Below are 20758 nucleotides of genomic sequence, written 5' to 3'. Positions count from 1 at the left end.
TTGCAAAAATGTTGGAGTCTCGGTCTACAGAGACGTTGATCAACTCGTTCCCTATGTTTGGCCACCCTGGTATTAGTGCGCTCGAGTACGCCGGAACGCTTGCTGCATCCAAAGAGAAGAACCGCAGGGCCAGTGTTACTCCAACGGATAGCCTGAAGGCGGATCGTCTGACAGCGAGCCTGAAGCGCAAGTCTACCGCCAAGACGCACGACGATAACACAAAGACGACGACGACTGCAGCTACTGATAAGTGCGAGAACAAGCTGCCACTTGCTCCGGTGCATTATATTGACGAGTTTGGCGCCCAACGTAAGCGGAAGGATATGTTTGTGAACCACACCCCAAGGAACTTCGATATGCGCGCACCACAGAACATCGAAGTGTATCGACCTTCAACATCTTCTTCCAACGAGAATTACTCACGTCCGCGGATTAACAGTCAAAACAGCCGTAGCTCGTCGGCAGGGCCTTACCTTCAGCAGAAACGACTGACTGTCAATCCTGGTGCCCCCGTCGAGCTCGAGTCAACAGAAGTCGGTGTTGCTTCCTCACCAACAATGTTTGCCTCCTCTCCTCCAATGTCTCCAGAGGTGTACCGGCCGATGGCTGCTCCTCCACATCGTCGATCTATTTCCAGTCCCATGACCAAGATCATCACCTACCAGCCACGCCAGGCACGAGCCATCATCTCAAACAGCTACCAGAAGAGGGAAGTCCGCGTACAAAGTACCAGCATGCCAGATCATGACCTAAAGGAAAAGAAGCAGTCGCGACGTCAGACACCTTATAAGGTCACCAGCCCTGAGGCAAACACAAGCGCTCCATATGCTTCACTGGAGCCTTGGGTAGCTAAACACGAACGTAATGCATCGAGGAGCGACACGAACAGCGACATGCCTACTCAGGAAGACCTTGAGAAGCTTGAAGAAGTGGCACCGCTTGGAGTAATTCAGAAATATTTCGACAGCCAGGCCGACAGTCGAGAGTCGAGTTTGAGGGTGCGCCACCGTCACACACCCAGTCCACCGAAAATGCCACTGCCGAATTCGCCAGATCCGACATTACGCTCCAACCAGCCCGTCGCCATTTTTCCGATTGAGGACCTGGAGCTGACCACCGACTTGCCACCAGCCGTACCAGAACGCAGCCCTAAACGTCTCACCAACCCTCGGTTCCCACTCCGCAAGGAATCTATTGTGTCCGTGGACAGTGACTTTACACGTGCGACTGAAGGTCAGTTCACAGAATACGAACGAAGGGACTCGGACATCCGAGTGCCCAAACAGCGAAGCCAGTACGTCACGGTAAGACAAGCAGCCCGAGCTGGCTCGTCCAACCTGGGACGAATGGCGCCACCGATTCTCGGCCACGACGCACTTACCGCCAGCAGCCACCTGGGGCTGAACGATCTCAGCTACTACCTTAAGCACACAGGACCGAACACGGATAACCAAGCGACAGGTCGACAGCGTACAAGAAGTGGCCCTAAGATCTTCAAGGTCAAGCGCAAGAGCCTCGCTGCACGCGTCGGCTCGGTAGAAGGCTCGCCTCAACGTGCACGCCAGAAGCCGAAGGTACCTACCTGCGCTCGCGAGATGACAACGTCGGGCGGAGCGAAGCATCTCAAAATCATCATCCCTAGGTTGTCCGGCACAGACAATCTCACCCTCCCTATCGCTGTCCCCGGGCCACAGAACCAAAAGCACCGTCCCCGGCACATGTCACTCAGCTTCACCGAGGACATGCTCGTCCCCGCTCTCGCCTCGCCCGCCGTCGAGCGCGCGATCCAAGGGTTCAGCTCTTACGACCGTGCAAGTCGCTCCTTCTCTGCGCCTAACATTATGGATGTCGCTGCCCATGCGGTGCGAAAAGGGAAGAGTCCGCCGATCAGTCCGAAGCCAATTCTTGTGGTTGAGCATCCTCTTGCTGAACACCCTATCTCGCGAGAGGAACAGACAAAAGCGAGGAAGCTGCGCGATCTGAAGAAAATCAGGAGGAAAGAAGTACATCCCACTATCTTAATGTCGACGTCAACACAACAAAGAAACTCGGACACCGGGCCTGGTGCGCTGCCGACGCCTAGACAGACTCCTGAGCCGGGCAGTGATGAGATTGTAGGCGATAGCGCAGTCGAGATTGAAGTCCTCGAGGAGGGTAGCGCGGACAAGATGGTCAGGCTGCAGGAGAGAGTTGTACTGCTGCAGAGGCAAAACTCGGCGCTCACGGCGGCGCTTGCCAAGGTTGTGGGGTTGGAGTTGGAGGATGGAGATCTGGAGCCGGAGTATGTGCTCAAGAGTTTCAGGAGGTGTAGGCACTCAAGGACGCCAAGTGGGTGGTGAGTCGGGGTGGATGGGTACTTCCTCCTTGGTGACGGCCAATGTACGAATTTTACGTAGTCTACATATACAGGTAATGTCAATATTAATTGATCCGATGTTCGCAATAATGGAGATGTGACACTGAAGTCTTTGGATGACGTTGCTGGGAGGGGAAGTTTCCGGTGTCTATTTTTGGAACACGAATTGGTTCCTGACTGGGATGTGGATGCTTGACTTTCAGCTGCCAGCACATGTAGATCTTGACCGTAGAAGAAGTAGTCGATTGCAGAGTCCCCCTTTCTTCAACATATCGAGCATTCTTGACTCCTTTTAACCGACCTCTTAGAACCATCGACATCCTCTCCACCTCACCATCGTCTTCCATAGTCGCAGACTCAGAAAGGACGTTAAACCAATCAATCTCCACCTCACCGCCTCTTTTCCTTATCGATAACGTTTCAGCACCCCTCGCACCCCTCCAGACGCCAATTGCAAGCACAATCGCACCTTCCTCCACTCAGAACAATCTGGCAGCCGCAGCTAGACTCCAACAGCTCACAATGGCCCTCCAAACCCCCGTCAGCGACGCGACCGCGCCGCTCTTCAGCTCCGAACTCATCTCCCCCGAGGTCCTCAAAGCGCTGCCAGAAGGCTACACCTGTCGGCCAATCCAGCGCCAAGACTACCACAATGGCTTCCTGGACGTGCTGAGGGTGTTGACGACAGTTGGCGATATTTCTGAAGAGGTACTTCACCCTCCCCATCATCCCATATCGCCCCCACACAATACGAGAGAGAGACATATGCTAACATACCGATGACCGCAGGCTTGGAACGAGCGCTACACATGGATATCCACCCACAACGACTCCTACTTCCTCATCGCCATCCTCGACAATTCCTCGCGCATTGTCGGCACCGGCGCCCTGGTTGTCGAGCGCAAGTTCATCCACCAGCTTGGGCTCGTCGGACATATCGAGGACATCGCTGTTGCCAAGGACCAACAGGGCAAGAAGCTGGGCCTCAGGATTATTCAGGCGCTCGACTTCGTGGCGGAGAAGGTCGGATGCTATAAGACGATTTTAGATTGTAGTGAGGCAAATGAGGGGTTTTATGTTAAGTGTGGGTTCAAGAGGGCCGGGCTGGAGATGGCGCATTACTATGGACGGTAGATGGTGAAGGTTTGAAACGAAGGATGTTGTGCGGGAGGGCGTGGTTGCATTTGGGGGCGTTATGGCTCGAGAGGACGGCTGTCTTGTCGAAGGGGAGAGTATTAGACGCTAGATAGATGGTATATGAACACCCCGTATTTGCCCTTTGACAGCTTGAAACATGACATCTTTCAATTCCCCATGTTTGTTTCAGATCTTATACCTAAGCAATGTTGTTGCTGTCACGTTCAGTTGCTGCAACGTACTATGAGCACTTTCTTGAGCATTTACAAGCGAGAAACTAGTCTACTTTCTCAGACATCAACACCACAACTTGACGGGCACCACACACGCACATCACCCTCTTCGAGCTGACCCAACATACTCACGTCAGCTTTGGAGAGCGTACCCAGTGTCTTTATTGACCATTTGCACGTGCGACGCGCAGCAAGAGCTTGTAAGTCACGTCACAGAAAGAGATAGATTTGGCAGACCATTTGAGCATGGCCGAAAATGGCGCTGGAGAAGGCATGGCCAACTTGACTTTGAAGGACAACCAGCAGAACCCAGAGGCACAGGAAGAAAAGACAAAGAGCAACCAGAAACCGAGCGCGCAGCCTACACCAGAAAAGTTCACACCCTATGATCTTGTGTCAGCACCGAACCTTTCTTCCGGCCTACCGCCTGAGATCTGGACGATCGTGCAATCTGCGCCTGCCAGCTTTACGCCGCCATACTTCCTCGATGTCAGCCGCAATCTTCTCGAGAATCCCAATCTGACAGCTTCCCACCTCGCTCGCGCAGAGCTGTCATACACCAGCTTCAACGATGCCTCTTTCAACCCCCAAGCCACGACGTCTCTGGAATTGGCAGACATCATCAAGCACCTGCGCGCCGAACACCGCCCACGTCTCATTGAAGGCGGAGTCGACGGCTACGATCTGACATGGTTGGTAGTGCGGAAGCTGATCCCGCGGAACCCAAAGCTCGACAACACCATGGTGCAGACCTGCCACCTATACACCTCTACCGCCCCCGTCACAATCCGCTCAGATGGCAAATCCGAGACAGTCGATGCAGAGCGCTACCTCGTAATCTACACCCCACATATCTCCAACCCTGAAGAAATCCCTTACTACCATCCCACCGTCCGCCGCCTCGCAATCCTCTACACCTACCTGCCCTCGCTCCCCACCCTGCTCCCCTCCCCCGGCCACCTCAGCATCTACTTCGATCTCTTCGCCTCCCACCCACTGGACAACAGACTCTCGCGCACAGCGCTCAAACTGCTCGAAGTCATACATAAGCACTCGCGCGGCCGGGCCTCCGGGTACAAAAAGCGCGTTCACCACGATGTCATTATTTCTCAAAAACCCTTTCAAGACACCTACGCGTACCTCAAGGGCAAGTACGCGAAGGCTCTGATTGAGGGATGGGTCGAGCAGACGCCGCCGGGGAAACATGTCTTTGAGGATTTGGGGATTGCAGCATTTTTGATTGAGCTTTGGGTGGGGATGTATGGGGAGGGTGAGGGTGAGGAGAGAAGAGTGTCGGCGCAAAAGGCATTTCCTGGCTTTGTCGATATTGGGTGTGGGAACGGACTGTTGGTGTATATTTTGAATGAGGAAGGGTGGAGGGGTTGGGGTTTCGATGCTCGACGACGGAAGACGTGGGAAACCTTCCCGGAAAAGTGCCAGGGGAAGCTGAAGGAGATGCTGCTTATCCCTGAAGTTTTGGAAGCCGCCACGACGGCGGATGATGGCCAGGATTCGCCGTCTCCAGCAAGTCATAATGGTGTCTTCCCGACCGGAACATTCATCGTCTCGAACCACGCCGACGAACTTACACCCTGGACGCCACTCCTCGCTTCCCTCTCCTCATCGCCTTTCATCGCGATCCCGTGCTGCAGCCACGACTTCGGAGGCACACGGTTCCGCGCACCAGCGGTCAAGAAGTACGTCCCTGACGATGGACAGCCGAAGGGGAACAAGAATGCGCAACCGAGTGCATATGCAAGTTTGTGCAGCTGGACGAGTGCGTTGACGGAGAGCATGGGGTATGTGGTTGAGAAGGAGCATTTGAGGATCCCAAGTACGAGGAATATTGCGGTGGTGGGGAGGAAGCTTGAGAAGGAGCATGATGGCAGGAGCTTGGAGGAGAGGCTGCAGTATGCGAGAGAGGTGGTTGTGAAGGAGATGAGTGGAGATATAAGCATCGAGCAGGTCAGGATGCAGTGGGTTGCGAGGGGGAGTGGGTTGATGAAGCCTGGGAAGGGTGGACATTGACATTGTGGCAGATAGTGATAGACGCAAATAGCAGACAGGATATAGGAGGACATCACAAGTCACACAGAGCTCACTGAACGAATTGGGTATCATTGTGAAAGTGGTCGGCGAGTGCGAAGCCGCATCTCGTACGTGTAATACATTCGTGGTATCATCCTTTCATTTCGCCGTATGCCACCAGGTCCTGTCCCTTTTTGTAATGCAGCAAAAGATGATCCTGTATCTAGTCCGGTACTCCTTAAGCAAAGGTCAATCGCTTAAGAAGCAGGGGCGCCACGGCCCCGCCCGAAGCCACCACGGAACTCAGGCTTGAACTCGCCAGGGGCAGCGCCCTCAGCCTTCTCGCCAGCATCACGGCGGCGGTAGCCACCCTCGCGGTCGCCACGGTCACCGCGGGGACCGCCACGGCCACCACGGCGCTCGCCGTCACCACCGAGCATACCCCGGGGAGGAGCAGAGCGCTGCTGCTTGATGTGGGTCTGGGGAACGATCTCAGCGGGCAGGTGGAGCCACTCGCGGAGGTAGTCGAGACCCTCGGGGGTGAGGGTGTAGTAGTAGTACTGCCACGAGAAGCGGGTCTTGACGTATCCGCGGGAGGTCAAAGATTGGCCTGCGCTGTATTAGACCAAAATCACGCATGGAGTGATCAGGTATACTGACAAGCCTTGATGACGAAAAGGTTCTTGGTGTCAATGTCGCCGTGCTTGGGAAGGTTGAAGTCCTTCTTAGCAACGAGAACGCCCTCTGTGGTGACCGTGTGTCAGCCTATCCTTATATGCAGCAGAACTGCGAAAATATACGAGTGTGCCATAGCCATGGCTCGCGTGTGGGTAAAATACTAACCTCGGAAGAGGTACCTGGAAAAACAATGTTAGCAAATGCTTTTCAATTCAAGGTTGAGAGGGGCCAAGCGGTGCTCATGATCAAGTCGTAATTTCGTGCGAAACTTCAGAGCTCGAGCGCAGCGTCGCATTGACGGTGGTGAGGGTGACTAACTCGTGAATGAGCTTGCGATCGGCCTTGGGGATAAGCATCTTGACTGTTGCGAGGAGTCTCGGGGGATGCTGTAGGATTAGTTGGTGGTTGGCGATGGGGAGGAATTGTTGATAGACTGCACGAATATCGGTGTTCGTGCCTGCCACGCTAGCATAAGCGACTTGGCGGTGAAGTGGAGGAAGGCGCACGGGCCTCGCAATCATCAAAGTTCGCCGCTGCCTCATCGACATCACCAACATCATCACACACTCACTCAATTTGCGAGCGCGAGAATTCCAAGCTGCAAGGAACCGTAAAAAAAAAGACCCAAAAAACTAGCCGCACACGAATACAACACTCGACAAGAACCAACATGGAGCCTATCACTCAGACCCCAGTGACTGTGATCGTCAACAGCATCAAGGGCCAGAACATCGCCTTCACAACACCTAAGGATGCCTCACTTACATCGCTATACGACACACTGTACGAACGCGCTCCATGGATCCAGAGTTCATCATACATCCTCACAACAAACTCACGCCGAACAGTCCGCCATGCTGAGGAGCCAGTCTCGACCCTCCTCTCTTCGCCGTCAGACACATTCCTTTCGCTGCGCCTGACTGTACCTCTATGTGGTGGAAAGGGTGGGTTTGGATCCATCCTGCGTGCCCAAGGTGGCCGCATGTCGTCACGCAAGAAGAAGAACCAGGAGGACGCAAACGCCTCTTCACGAAATTTGGATGGACGACGACTGCGCACCGTCGCTGAAGCAAAGACACTCGCCGAGTACCTCGCGATCAAGCCCGAGATGGAACAGCGTGAGAAGGACGAACGCAGGAAGCGGTGGGAGGATATTGTGGCCAGCACAGAGCGAAAACAGGAAGAGTTGCAGAACGCTGGTGGCAAAGCACGATTGGACGGCAAGTGGCTCGAGGATAAGGAGGAGGCCGAGAACAAGACGAAAGAGGCGATCGAGAAGATGCTGCTAGCACAGATGGAGAGCTCAGAAGAAGACGAGGACGAAGCAAAGCCTTCTGCTTCGACATCGAAGCCTGCGCAGCAACGAGCTATGTTTGGATGGGACGATGAAGATGACGAGTTCATGAGCGATAGCGATGAAGAGGAGGAGGTATCTGAGGAGGATGCGAAGCAGCCAGAGTTCGAGGGTAAAGGAAAGGGAAAGGCAGCGTGAGCGCAATCATCTATATCTCGAAACTGCAAGGAGGTGACGGCAGTTGCTACAGCATTATTATGGTTCAGGCGTTTGTCCAGCGATTTATCTCGATACCCGGCTTGTATACTAGCTTTCGGCAAGCACAACAGACAATGCATATTGTATATTCGTACCCGCATTAACGACACCATGTACGAATCGTGCGATGCTTATTGATAACCTTGGAACTGACGGACAGAGTCGCGGGCAAGTCGCCGACGGGTAACCCTATCAGAGCCAGCCCCTCCCGCATTCTTATCGGAATATGTAGGCGTGACCCCACAACTAGTCGTGTGTCATACGACTACACGCCTCGCATCCTTCGCGATTCCGTGTTCCTTATTCAATCCCCAGCCATGTTCCTTCCTTCACACTTCAAAAGTCCTTCGCAATGGCTTTGTCTGCATTCAGAATCCCTGCGCTTCGAATCGCCAGCAGACGATACCCCGCATTGAGAGGCAACACTATCTCAAGAGCTACCTTCTCAACTACGCCAAGATGGCAGATCCGTACCAAGGAAATGACTGAAGAGCACTTCAAAGATTTGAAAGTCAACCAAAAGCGATTGATGGAAGACATCCACCACACTTGCAAGTGGGGAACTGGTGAACAATGGGGCGAGTAAGTTATTCCCGGGCGTCGTACATATCGAAATGCTGATGATTGCAGAGCTGCCACCGAGACTGGAATGTCTCGTCTTGCCCTTTCAGATGCAGACAAACAAGCAAGAGATTGGTTTGTGGAGACGACGCAAGCTTTGGGCTGTAAGACTACTGTTGATGAAATGGGTAACATTTTCGCAATTCGGCCAGGACTGAAGAATGATAAGCCGCCAACATATGTTGGAAGCCACTTGGACACCCAGCCGACAGGTGGTCGATATGATGGCATTCTTGGAGTAACCGCTGGTGTCGAGATGTTGAAAGTGCTGGCTGACAACTGGGTCGAGACTGAATATCCTGTTGGTGTCGTGAACTGGACGAACGAAGAGGGCGCACGTTTCCCGATGTCGATGGTTTCGTCTGGTGTATGGGCTGGCTCCATACCTCTCGAAAAGGCACACAATCTTCGCGAAGTACATCCAGGAACCGCAACTCAGAAGTCTGAGCTTGAGAGGATCGGTTACCTAGGAACAACGCCAGCAAGCTATGAAGCTATGCCGATGGCTGCACACTTCGAGCTTCACATTGAGCAAGGTCCCCTTCTCGAAATGGCGAACAAGAAAATTGGCGTAGTAACCGGTGTACAAGCCTACAAATGGCTGACCGTCAAGGTAAAAGGTCGCGACACCCACACCGGTACTACAGATCTCAAATCACGCGCCGACGCGCTCCTCACAGCCTCCAAGATGATCTTGCACTCACACAAACTGGCTACCGCCCACGGTGCGCTGGCATCAACAGGCATCCTCAACCTCAAGCCCGGCTCCACCAACACCGTCCCCGGCGACGTGACCTTCAGCCTCGACATCCGAGCCAAGAAAGACTCCACAGTCGCCGAGCTAAAAGCTCTCGTCGAACGTAACTTCCCCAAGATCGCAGCCGGCGAAGACATCGACTCCCTTAACCACGGCTGCACCGCCGGCCTGCCCCTCTCGGTCTCCATAACCGAAGACTTCGACTCGCCCGCGGCAACCTTCCACTCCGATTGCATTCACGCCGTGCAGCAATCCGCACTCTCCGTCCTCGGCCCCAATAGTAACAGTTTGGTCATGGAGATGACGTCGGGCGCAGGGCATGATAGCGTGTATGCGAGTAAGCGGTGCCCAACGAGTATGATTTTTGTACCGTGTAGAGAGGGGGTGAGTCATAATCCAAGGGAGTTTTGTGAGGAGGTGGATTGTGCGACGGGAGCGCAGGTGCTGTTGGAGAGCGTGGTGAGGTTCGATCGGATGAGGGATGAGAGGCGGGTTACTTGGAAGCAGGAACCTTATACGCTTTGAGTCCTATCATGAGCATCAACCATTGAACACCTATGAGAGTATGTTCTTGTGTAATTTCCAGACATTTGTCATTGTCTTAATCCGTGTAGCCTGAGGAAGCAGTTGCAGCCTTGCACCGTCCATTATCTTCGGTTATAACCTCCAGATGTGGGCGTATACATTGGTACGTGTAAACTCAGCCTCGCACCTACAATCAACCTTCCTCTATCCTACTCCATGACATTCATTCCTCTTTGCAACCTTACACTATGAGCTTAACCGCCATCATCCTACGCGTTCGACACTGACTGGTGACCCCGGTTCTGCCCTTTGACGCAATCCGCAACATGGGCTTCCTTCGGAGCCTAGTTAGACATGAACCTGAACAGGTACCGCTCTATGGCGATCTCGGTGACGACAAGATTCAGCTCCTGCATCTGCACCCAGTCAGGGCTTCGCATCACCAATTCATATATCCCTGCGCACGGTCAAACTTTCGAGGAAACCCACCCCCGTCCACAAAGCGCTTTCATACGTCCGGGATGACCCACAAGTAACTTCCACCATTACAGTGAACGGGGCCGACTTCGAGGCAACAACGGAACTCGTCTCTGCACTGCGTCACCTGTGTCAGAAGCGAAGGAAAGAGACATTGTTAGTTGATGCCATTTGTATCAATCAATCAAAGATCGAGGAGTGCAACCACTAAGTCCAAACGATGGCTCGGATCTACAAGGCCTCCAAAGAAGTAATTGCATGGCTGGGCGAAAGCGAAAACGACAGTGATGAAGCCTTGAAGCTCCCTGGTAGATGGGGAAAGGCACTTGCCAATAAGGGATTTCATGATAGCTCTGAATTCTTTCACACGGTCACTTGGTTCCAGCTACCGAAGCATGTGGAAGCCTTTCTCGACAAAATCGATGATCCGTTTTCCAAACGAGCATAGAATGCGCTCCCCAGCTTATACAAAAGGACTTACAGGAGATGACTATGGATTGTTCAGGAGTTTATCGTGTGTGGCTTCCAAAAGCTTCAGGTGCAATATCTCTCTGCAGTCAGTTTCCTCGAGTGGGGAGAAAGAACCTTTCCGAGTTCATACGTCAGAGATGAAAGTCTTTTTCACAAGCCGTCGAATATTGCACCAAAATCTAGATTTGGTTCTCAGGCTCCTAAGTTAGCGACGCAAGTTTGCATTTCTTTTCAGAAGCAGAGGAGCCGTCTTTGAATTGTTGGACCCAGTGGATATAGAATGAACGCCTGCACGAAGCAAGCTTCTTCGAAAACACACAAATCAGATCTCGTGACAAGAGTTTCTTCACCACCACCAAAGGTGACATGGGCACTGGCCCACCCTACGCCAAACCCGGGGGCAAAGTCTGTATGATCCAAGGCACAAACGTACCTCTCCTACTTCAACCCGATAGAGACGGGTACCTAATAGCTGGCGAGGCTTTCGTGTTAGGACTGATGGATGACGAGTACAATGGTGGATTTGAAGAGATTGAAATACATAGAGGAACTTGTCACGGTTCCTTTGTGAGAAGCGGTTCTGGTCGTAACTTTCATTGTTGGATGAGGTGATGGCTTCTTGGCAGTGTTGACACCCTACGAGGTTGAATAATATAGATGGGGTTGTCGGCTGGTTCGGATTATAGGTACATGTGGGACTCGAAGGTTCAAACGAGGGTGAACGTGTCCGCTTCGTCTTCTTCCCAGTCAACCGCTGGCTAGAAGTCAGTGCGGCTCAAGGTAATTCGGGGATCCATGTTTACCTTCTCCTTGCATAATGTCATCTACATAAATGGCTGAAATGTACAGCCAACCTTCACCTTCTTCTGCTTTCCGCAGTATACATGGTACGTCAAGACCATGCAGAATGGCGAGGTGATCTCCGATTTTGGGATCCCGTCCAAGAATCGGTGCGAAAGCTAGTCGACCGCTCTTAAGCACAAAGAGTCTACTGTCGGCATGCAAACCAAGTTCTAAGAGTCTTTTGGAAATCTCACCAATGGAATTACTGGCAGACCCATTAGGATGATCATTGTCAGATTGGCCAATCTGGATCAAGGTGTTTCTGACCGGTGCTGCCACAGCTTCGCCAATGAATATCGCGCGGAAGAAGTTTTCAAAGAAACGAGGCGGTGGCTCACAGTCTAATTCTTCAAGAGAAATGGTGGCGTGATCGTTGTGTGGTTTTGCTTCACCAGATGCTCTTCCTGATGATGTTTGGTCAACATGTGCTTCATAAGCATGTTTTGCATAGTGCCAAGCCTCGTACAGTGGCTCTCCAAGAAGCAGAGCCTTGTTCCTGTCTTCAAAGTGTTGACTCATGCTCTCTTGGAAAGAATAGACCTCGCCAGCAACGATATCTAGCAGTTTTCCTGTAACATTAAGCTGACCCTCAACCACAGGTGCTGTTGGTTCCCAGACGCGGCTCTTCGATGCGGAAGGACGTTTGATTAGGTGGGCAGATAGCCCTAGCCTAAGACGCTCGTGCCACAGCGGAACCCAGCTCGGGCTTCGTTGTGGTACATCTGGGTTCAGATAAATTATGGCTTCTAGGTCCCCAGTGTCCTCGATCAGGTTCCTGGTGCACTTTTCAAAGACAGTGGCGGTCGACTGTTCGTAGTCTACAAAGTTGGCCGGAAAGATCGTGCCTGAAAAGCCAATCAGACTGAAGACTGTATCCCTGGGATCTTGACAGCCCTGATCATTCAATTTCCACATAAGCTGTGCGATGTCGATGTATCCACCACTCAATGCCCTTTTTCTAGTGGATTCGATCGGGGATATGATCGAATTGTCTGAGTTGATACCGATATCGTACGTGGTGTTGTAGTCATCTTCATTGAATTGTTCAAGTAACTTTGACAAATCACTTAGGGTCTGCCATGTCATGAACCTGGTTCCCTCAAAAACTGAGATGCGTTGTGCAAACACGGCCTCTTGGAAGACCCACAATCGGCGAAACCAAGGTCGAGCAAAGACTGCCCAGGCCAGTACCCAATTCAGTACGCTTGTGCCATGCCACTGCACAAGGGAATTTGGTATGCTGAGCTCGGTCTCATCCAGAATGCAGTCTGGTCTCTGTCCAAGCCATACAATCACTTCCGAAGCAGTCTTGTATATGTCTGCCATACGTCTGACTTGAACGCTGCGTTCGTGTACGTCGTCTTGGTTGATACAGATCTGATCCACCCAAAGGTAGGCCGGTGGTCTCTGTTCTGGTCGCTCAGCGATGAGTAGACTGTAAAGGCAGGTCGCCAGGTCTTCCGTGACCCGGTAGATCTGCTCACCATGATCCGCGGTAGATATGAATATACCGGTGCATAGGTCCTTGCTGCCCCAGCAGTATGAAAGGGCCTCGAAACTGGGTGCTGTAGATAATGGAACAGTGTCAAGCTTGAGTCCAACGATGATATTGCCATCTATCTTGGCATCTTGAAGGTCCAGGAGCCGTATGCAACCTTCTAGGAGTACATCATACCGTAGTGGACGGCAATATTTGCGTGCACTTGTGACCAAATATTGAGAGGGCGATGGTGGCTCTGGCGGTTGCTTGACGGATGAACAGTTGCGATGCTGAATGTCCGATTCAGCCTTCCAAGGTTTCCATTCTCCTTCTGATGTGAGTTCCGGGAATCTGGGGTAGCGTGCTGGTTTCGTCAATGCCTCAATGAGTTCGTCCCAGCTATTGATCGTCTTCTTTCCCAACGAAGAATGCCCCTCCATTGTCGAATCCCATCTAACGTTCGGCGGACGAGTTCAGTTGCGACACTGCGGTGGTTATAGAGAGACGACAATACGATACTACAGGGCAGTGAATGGTTGAGGGTAGGGTGACACAATTGTCAAGGTGGGGTGCTGGAGCGCTAAACGTGGCTCCTGATTGGATCGTTGCGACATCGAAGGATAAGCTGAAAACAGGTTGATTCTCAGCCTTGCCAAAGAAAGAGGACAAGAGTGGAGAGAGCTGAGCTCACAAAGTCGCAACATTGGACTCCACACGATTATGCCGCCAACTTTCCCAGCAGCCGCACCCTCACAGCCTTCTCAAGCTCTTCCAGCGTCCCCACCAATTCCACCCCAAACCTCCCACAAACAATCTGCACATTCCCCCTTTTATAAAACCCTTGCGGAGCACAAACCGCCACCTTTCCCATCCCCTCATACATCGCCGCATACATCCCTAACTCCAACAAGCTCACCGGCGTCAACGTCCCCGGCTTGAAATAAAATGCAATAACATCAGCAACCTTAGCATGATCCATCTCCCACTCAGCCTGCTCCTTGAACCTTACATCGGAGATGTCTTCGACCCATGTGCTGTCCCAGGCCTCGCACACCGGGTTGATGATGGTGATGGGCAGGTCGGAGAGAGAGGTTGAGAGGTGCGTTTGCCAGTCAGGGGAGGAGGGGGTGGAGGGTTCGATGCTGCCATAGAGGATTACTGAGGGGGTGGTGATTGGGGTGCGGGTTGGGGGTTTGTATATGACTGCTTTTGATGGCTTTTTCTCAGACATTCTGGATGATGTGGTTGATTGAGTGTCGTTGTAGAATCATGGTAGCTTTCCGCTGGTTGGCCCCACTTGCCGTTAGCTGCCACTAGCGCGGGTCTGATGGGTGTGCCTTCCTGTCAGTGTGTAAGAGCCACGCACCAGACATATAACAGGTCCTTCACAAATACACGGCAGCGTATTGGCCATGGTCGAACTTGGGCGAGAAAGCCCTTGAGCTGATTCCATTGAGTCCACTGTCTATGTTCCAACCCTTCCTGTAGGCATTGGCGGTGTCCGTCTCCCAGTTGGCATTGCAGTTGGAGGTGTGCGAGACCCAGGGGTGCGTGGCCCACCAGTAGAGAAGTTCCTCGCACTAAGGAAGACACCCTTGACCGCTCTAATGTCCTGCTTCAAGATCTCTATCTGATCCTTCTTCCCATCCTTGCCCGAGGGCAGACCATAGCTGCCTCCATACAAACCTCCCATACTGGAGTAGTACTGGTTCTGGTAGCTCATATCGTTGAGGTAGCTTGTCAAGTCTGACACCTTAGTCTGTAGCGAATCGTGAGAGACGCGGCTGTTTGTTCGATTGGCGGCAATCTCGTTCAGATGCGAGGAAATGATCTTCAATCGTTTCTCGTGTGCTGTTACTGTGGGGTGGGCGTCTGTGTCAGCGAGCGAGGGCCGTCGCGACAGGTTGGGCGTGGTTTGTGTCCCGTAGTCGCGATGGTATAACTCTGTTGGGTCCGAGTCGGCCTCTGATACATCGTCTCCGACCTCTGAGGTAGTCTTCTTTACTTTGCTGGCTGGGTCGACCGAAACGGTTTCACCGAGCTTCTTGTTCAGCTTCATCAACTGCTCTTGCGTATGCGCCGCAAAGTCATGCCGTGCTTCAGCAAGATTCTGCGCCATTGGCGCAATGATGTACTTGGACAAGCCGTATATTGTCGCCATCAAACCTCCTGCAACATATGCTGTGTTCACCAGGCGCTTGGTTGTTATCAGTGGCGGTGGCTTCTCCGTTTGTGCAAGGAACTCTGGATATGTGACGATAGGTGGTATTTCGCGAGGCTGAGGTAATGGTGCAGGCGATGTTTCGACTGGTTTGGGTGGTATCTAAGATCGTCAGTTCTGTCGTTTCCAAGGATGATGCGCACATGTTTAGTGTCTACGCGCAATAAAAGTAAATGCTGCTCACTGTCAATCGGGCCCTAGCTCCAGCTTCTTCCAGGTCTGAAGGCGCATCCTCTTGTATCGTCTTCCCCAATAGCGTCTCAATGTCCTCAGAAGATACGCCTTTCGCCTGTAAGAAGACTGCCTTCTTCTCACGTGGAGCATTACGGATATTTGGGTCTTCCAAGAAGCGCGACGCTTGCTCCAGCAAGTCTGTGCTCTTCAGATCATTTTCTGCAGCCGCTGAACTCGCAGGCTCATCTGCGACAGGTTTTGTGCTATCCTCTGCGGCATTCTCCGGCTTCGGCTCCTGTTCCGCAGATGAAGTTGGCGGGTCGGTGGTTGCTGTTCGCTGCCAGGCAGGTATTGATGGCTTCGACATCGTTGTGTATTCGTTTGGTGCAGTCCAACGTGTGTTACATGCGTTGTGCGGCGATGACCTGAAGGCTTGTCTCTGTGTTATGGCGCGTGTGATGATGATGCTCGGGAGCGACGGCTGGACCGAGGCAAGAGCTCCCTGCCGTCCATTCCCATTTGGGACTAGTTGCATTCGGCCATGATGCCGTTATCACACGCAGATGCGCGCTAGCTCGGAGACACAGGTTTGCATGCATATACAAACGCTCGCGGCGTGTGAGCGCCATTCTGTCGGTCGCTCAATTATGTTTGAATTGTCTTCGCTCTCCTACAACGTACAACCCAAACCCTTTGCTCAAAGACTTACCCAAAAGAAACCCACACCCCATTACACATGATCATCCAAAATCGTAAACTTCGGCCATCGCACAGTCATGCGACATTGCGTTCCACCGCACTTAAACATAGACCCAGTACTGTGCTTGGTATTGCACCGTAACCACCTCACCTTCCGCTCTCCCCTCACAGCTGGTAGGCGCAAGTCCACCAGCAGTGTTTAGCCTGTAAATGTACTTGACCTGACTCGTAGAGTTTGAAGTCTGCGCTTGCAGCCTGAGCCACTTGATGTCAGCGCTCGGGTTTGGTGCAGCAACCTCTTCGACCTTCTTCGTCTTGGCGTTGCCTAGAACTGGAATGTCGAAGGCGGGCGTGGTGAGATCAGCGAAGAAATGGTTGCCAATGGCCGCTGCTTGGACGATGTTGTTCTGCGCTTCGCTGGGGTTGGCGACCTCACAAGAGGCGTTGTATAGTTCGGCTACAGCACCAATTGCTGATGGAAGGGAAGCCGGCGTTGCGCATGTATAATTTTGCGTCCCTTCTCCATGGGCGATGAGGATGAGGTGCAGATCCGAAGAAGGTGGCGTGAGGGCGTTGGCAGGCTGAGAGACGGTACTGAGGTCGCACGTCGCAGTCCCATTTGTGGTGCTGTTCTGACGAGTGCAGAACGGTGCCGCGAAGGCGAGCGGGAGTGCGCACGCAGCAAAGATGCTTGAGTAGAGCATTTCGTTTGGAAAGTAGTGGGTATCAAATGCAAAGAGAAGAAGAAAGAGTGAGTATGTACAGCAAATGCAAGTGGGGTTACCAGAACCGAAAGAATGAGTATGTATAGCAAATGCAAGTGGGGCTACCAGAGCCGAAAGAATGACAATGATAAAAGAGATGGCTGATTGAAGGCGCGTGCTGGGTAGCTCGATGCAGGTTTCCGAGTCAATATATAGGTCGCCACTCTGTTACGACGTTTTCGGTGGTACAGAGAGCGGCTCAGCAGCCATCCTGGTCATGTTGAAGGATTGAACTTCAGACGATAGACGAAACCCTCCTGCATGTTGGTGATGTTTCGCTGCGACCGATTTGACTTGGGTCATAGTTCTCTAACAACGACAACTCCCTTGCTGAACATAGTTGTGGAGTTTTATGTATACAAGTTAGCGTTGAGTTCTTGCTGAAACGCTCCCGCCTTCTGGATGGAGGCTCGTGGTGAGACAAATTGTGGCAGCTGTTGACAGGGTGTGCTTGGACGCTTGTTTCCCGCAGTCTGATCGAAGGCAACCGAACCGAAACATCGCATCTAGACACCTGCAACTGTTAGACAATAGCCGGCAGCATGTTCGCCTCGATTCAGTATGCATTTTGGATATTGCGTGCCTGTCAGGCGAAGATTTTGTTGACGGTTAATATTACCTTGAAGCTTCTTTACCGCCCTTGAAAACATGCTGATTTGATCCAAGGAGAATATTTACGACTTGACCAAGTTCCTCGCAGTGTTCTAAAAGACTCGAGTGAAACGGTACCTGCAGATCTTCGAAACGTGGGGCCCCTCTGGCTCGAGAGAACGGCTTGGGAACGCGAGGATCAAGCGTTCTGACACGGCTGGTTCGGCGCAAACCTCGCAGTTGCCGTTTTGCCGTTCGCGCACATTTCGAGTGGGAGTCACAAAGTCGGCCGCGTCTTCGGTGTACAACAAATTCCGCTCTTCGTCCGCAGGTGAGGCTGTCTTCACCGCCGCGATGAACGGATGTTCCTCGATTAGGCTAGGTTTGGGGTCAATCGAGACACTAATGACACTAACCCGCATCCTCCACATCTCCAGACTGTTCTAGCCGACTTCCCCAGTGCAACGGCATTGGGCTGCCGAGCTCAACCTCTAGGAGCGATGAGAGATTTTTCGAGATACGAAAGTTGACGTGTGGCCGACTTGAGGAACGCGAGAGAAGGCGAATCTGCCTTGAGATGATGAATGCAAACGGGTGTGGAAGCGACGAAGGATGCGCTCATGCAGACTCGGAGCCTTGCGCCTTCCGACGGGCAGAAGGGTGAAGTTGTCGTCTGGTTGGCAATGGCAGGAACGCGGAATTGGCTAGTGCAGATCCGATGGCCGTAACCTCCGCCCCAGCTACACGCAATACGCCACGACTAAGGCCTTGGGTTCTAATATTGTCGCTGCAGTCCCAATTCTTCAACATGCTCATTCACTATCACCATGGCTCAAGCAGAAAAAAGAGTCAGTCTGGGTGAGCTCATTCGGCACGCAGGCATCACCCCGGCCACTACCCGACAGCCATGCTTACCCGCACCGTCTCAACCCAGTAACCTCTCAAGCGAGGAAGACCGCACACAAGCCCGGGATATCCTGATCAGGCGGCGGCAGAAGAACCCAGAGAGCAAAGATGCTGTGCTGAAACGCATCTTCAAGAGCCCCAAAGACAAGGAGAAGGCACTGGACACAACGCAATGGGAGTTCTCTCAAGACGAGTTGGATCAGGCCTTGTCTGCCGTAATCCGCAACCCCAAATCCAACCTTGGACTTGTGCAAGCTTTTCTGGGCTTGGGAGTAAAGATCAACTTCGTCGACACATCTGATAAGAAGAAGTCCAAGAGCAACACGCCCAACTCTAGCCTTCGCCGTCGAAGCACAGTACTACAGCAAGCTGCCACTCTTCGCAAAGCAGATTCTGTCAATTTACTCGCTTGTTCCGGTGCTGATCAGACTACACTGGACGAGGGTCTGAAGGCTGCTCTTACTGCCAAAGATCATCCATGCGTCGAAGAGCTATTACGACATGGAGCAGACCTCAACAGGTTTCCCAATGCACTCGCAGCCGCTGTACAAGCGAATGATCAGAGCTTTGCTCAATTGCTGCTCAGAGCGCCGAAAGCCTTACGCCCTGAGGTCATTTCTTCCTGCCTCCCTGCGGCCGTACGACAGAACTCTGAGCCTATCGTTTCGCTGCTCATCAGTTACGGTGCTGATCCCAACTTTGACTCAGCCAATGCTCTGAACATGGCTATTGGAAAGGAAGATTGGAAGATGACCCTCATGTTGGTGTCTGGGCCAACCCCTCTCGCGCCACCGAACCTACAAAGACTGCTAGACACCGTGATGCGGTTGCGGACATGCATAGCAACATTGCAGTTTCTACAATTGCTGTTTTGTTGCGGCTTGCCTCCAGCCAGTATTGGTCTACCCGACCTTCTGATCTGTCGTGTTCGAAAGAACGATACTCCCGGATCGAAAATGATGATCAATCATGGCGTTCCTACTACCACGAACGAAGCCGAGTGCTTAAGACTCGCCATAGAGAACGCCAATTGGGTGCTGGTCGATGCTATTCTCAGCACCCCGATCGAGGGCCAACATGCATCAGCAGCACTCGACACACTGTCACTAGACACACCTCAGTCAGACAGGCTGCGCATCGTTCAGAGTCTCGTTCACAAAGGCGCTAGCAGCCGTTCACTCGGTCGGTGGCTCAGCATTGCAGTCAAAGAGCGCGATGTGCCTCTCATGGAGCTCTTGCTCAAAGCGGGGGCGCCAGTCGATGCACAGGCTGTTTCTCTAGCAGTCGCTCAAGTTGACGAATCAACACTACGGCTGTTCTGCAGCTATAAGCCCACCTCTGCTTCGACCTCGACAGCTCTGCCGTTAGTCTTCGGCCCTCAAGGTCAAAGACACTCGAGAACGCTTGCGTTGTTAGACACACTGCTGGCACACGGTGTCGAAGATACGCCAGCACTTCAGACGCTGCGGATCGCGATAGAAGGGGGCCCTGAAAATCTTGATATTGTCCAGCGACTGCTTGCAGCCAATCCGAAACTTCTTGGTTCGGCATTTGAGTACACGATCGCGCTCGAAGGTGCCTCTAAGAAGAAGCCGCTCATGGAGGCATTGCTGAAGCTCGGGATCCCTCAAGAAGCTCTTGATAAAGCACTAACGACCGAGACGCAATACGCGGCGAAGGACAAAGACCTCAGCACCACTACGGTTCTCATGAGGCAGGGAGCTTCTGTGAGTGGTATGCCTTGGGGATTGCAGTATCATGTGGAGACAAATCGCTGACGAACATCCTTCTTAGTGGGAAGCGCCAACCCTCACGATCTGACACTACGAAGGCTTTCGTACACTATTTCTCGAACGAGCTCTACATGACACAACCGTCGATACAGATAGCACCCTTTCCATCGCCCGGCAGCTCTTGATTTGTGGCGTCTGGCAGCCGACTGTCGATGCCGCTTTGCGAGCTACACTTGACGTCAGAAATGACCTTCTGCGCATGGAGGGTTTTATCGATATTCTGCTGCAGCACAACGCAAACGTCAACAGTGCGGAGGGCGTCTGCTTCTTGCTTGCAGCGCAGAGACACGATCATTCTATCTTCGAACAACTTTTACTTCATCAACCCGACTTCAGTCTCGTCATTTCAGCGTTGCTCAGCTCCAAAACCTCAGACCAAGTAGTGATCACTTTAATCAAATTGTCGTAATGACTATGCGGAGCTACCCTCGAAGTGCAACGTTTCTGAAGCT

General features: G+C 52.5%; 11 protein-coding genes across 11 annotated transcripts; 6 read left to right on the top strand and 5 right to left on the bottom strand.

The window, feature by feature from the left end:
• Positions 1 to 932: 932 nt before the first annotated feature.
• On the top strand, positions 933 to 2442 carry BU25DRAFT_408989 (uncharacterized protein). The gene has a single exon (XM_033705957.1). It carries the CDS (start codon positions 1032 to 1034, stop codon positions 2337 to 2339), a length of 1308 nt encoding a protein of 435 aa, XP_033563912.1. The 5' UTR covers positions 933 to 1031; the 3' UTR covers positions 2340 to 2442.
• Positions 2443 to 2586: 144 nt separating this feature from the next.
• On the top strand, positions 2587 to 3633 carry BU25DRAFT_363975 (acyl-CoA N-acyltransferase). The gene is made up of 2 exons (XM_033703773.1): positions 2587 to 3064; positions 3146 to 3633. The coding sequence occupies exons 1-2, from the start codon at positions 2879 to 2881 to the stop codon at positions 3488 to 3490; spliced, it is 531 nt and encodes a 176-aa protein (XP_033563911.1). The 5' UTR covers positions 2587 to 2878; the 3' UTR covers positions 3491 to 3633.
• A 366-nt stretch (positions 3634 to 3999) lies between these two features.
• On the top strand, positions 4000 to 5754 carry BU25DRAFT_388953 (DUF1613-domain-containing protein; the record flags this gene model as incomplete). The annotated part of the gene is made up of 1 exon (XM_033704495.1): positions 4000 to 5754. The coding sequence occupies one exon, from the start codon at positions 4000 to 4002 to the stop codon at positions 5752 to 5754; it is 1755 nt and encodes a 584-aa protein (XP_033563910.1).
• An 84-nt stretch (positions 5755 to 5838) lies between these two features.
• Positions 5839 to 6846, bottom strand: BU25DRAFT_408987 (uncharacterized protein). The gene is made up of 4 exons (XM_033705956.1): positions 6751 to 6846; positions 6598 to 6611; positions 6415 to 6498; positions 5839 to 6364 (listed from the first exon to the last, which is right to left on the bottom strand). Exons 1-4 carry the CDS (start codon positions 6786 to 6788, stop codon positions 6012 to 6014), a joined length of 489 nt encoding a protein of 162 aa, XP_033563909.1. The 5' UTR covers positions 6789 to 6846; the 3' UTR covers positions 5839 to 6011.
• Positions 6847 to 6971: 125 nt separating this feature from the next.
• Positions 6972 to 8076, top strand: BU25DRAFT_408986 (uncharacterized protein). Its single transcript, XM_033705955.1, has one exon. The coding sequence runs from the start codon at positions 7103 to 7105 to the stop codon at positions 7922 to 7924; it is 822 nt and encodes a 273-aa protein (XP_033563908.1). The 5' UTR covers positions 6972 to 7102; the 3' UTR covers positions 7925 to 8076.
• A 389-nt stretch (positions 8077 to 8465) lies between these two features.
• BU25DRAFT_456781 (N-carbamoyl-L-amino acid hydrolase) lies at positions 8466 to 9887 on the top strand (the record flags this gene model as incomplete). The annotated part of the gene is made up of 2 exons (XM_033710063.1): positions 8466 to 8566; positions 8615 to 9887. 2 exons carry the CDS (start codon positions 8466 to 8468, stop codon positions 9885 to 9887), a joined length of 1374 nt encoding a protein of 457 aa, XP_033563907.1.
• Positions 9888 to 11293: 1406 nt separating this feature from the next.
• BU25DRAFT_272821 (HET-domain-containing protein) lies at positions 11294 to 13737 on the bottom strand. Its single transcript, XM_033701839.1, has 2 exons — positions 11639 to 13737; positions 11294 to 11589 (listed from the first exon to the last, which is right to left on the bottom strand). Exons 1-2 carry the CDS (start codon positions 13596 to 13598, stop codon positions 11543 to 11545), a joined length of 2007 nt encoding a protein of 668 aa, XP_033563906.1. The 5' UTR covers positions 13599 to 13737; the 3' UTR covers positions 11294 to 11542.
• Positions 13738 to 13802: 65 nt separating this feature from the next.
• On the bottom strand, positions 13803 to 14407 carry BU25DRAFT_388940 (uncharacterized protein). The gene has a single exon (XM_033704494.1). It carries the CDS (start codon positions 14387 to 14389, stop codon positions 13877 to 13879), a length of 513 nt encoding a protein of 170 aa, XP_033563905.1. The 5' UTR covers positions 14390 to 14407; the 3' UTR covers positions 13803 to 13876.
• Positions 14408 to 14623: 216 nt separating this feature from the next.
• Positions 14624 to 15920, bottom strand: BU25DRAFT_429951 (uncharacterized protein; the record flags this gene model as incomplete). The annotated part of the gene is made up of 2 exons (XM_033708577.1): positions 14624 to 15481; positions 15564 to 15920. 2 exons carry the CDS (start codon positions 15918 to 15920, stop codon positions 14624 to 14626), a joined length of 1215 nt encoding a protein of 404 aa, XP_033563904.1.
• Positions 15921 to 16147: 227 nt separating this feature from the next.
• BU25DRAFT_408982 (uncharacterized protein) lies at positions 16148 to 17274 on the bottom strand. Its single transcript, XM_033705954.1, has one exon. It carries the CDS (start codon positions 16954 to 16956, stop codon positions 16354 to 16356), a length of 603 nt encoding a protein of 200 aa, XP_033563903.1. The 5' UTR covers positions 16957 to 17274; the 3' UTR covers positions 16148 to 16353.
• Positions 17275 to 18362: 1088 nt separating this feature from the next.
• On the top strand, positions 18363 to 20698 carry BU25DRAFT_408980 (uncharacterized protein). The gene is made up of 2 exons (XM_033705953.1): positions 18363 to 20247; positions 20308 to 20698. The coding sequence occupies exons 1-2, from the start codon at positions 18435 to 18437 to the stop codon at positions 20379 to 20381; spliced, it is 1887 nt and encodes a 628-aa protein (XP_033563902.1). The 5' UTR covers positions 18363 to 18434; the 3' UTR covers positions 20382 to 20698.
• The last annotated feature ends 60 nt before the right edge of the window (positions 20699 to 20758 follow it).

This window comes from Macroventuria anomochaeta (assembly GCF_010093625.1).
Source record: "Macroventuria anomochaeta strain CBS 525.71 unplaced genomic scaffold BU25scaffold_9, whole genome shotgun sequence".
Taxonomy (NCBI): Eukaryota; Fungi; Ascomycota; class Dothideomycetes; order Pleosporales; family Didymellaceae; genus Macroventuria; species Macroventuria anomochaeta.
This window is presented reverse-complemented; position numbering and strand designations above follow the sequence as displayed.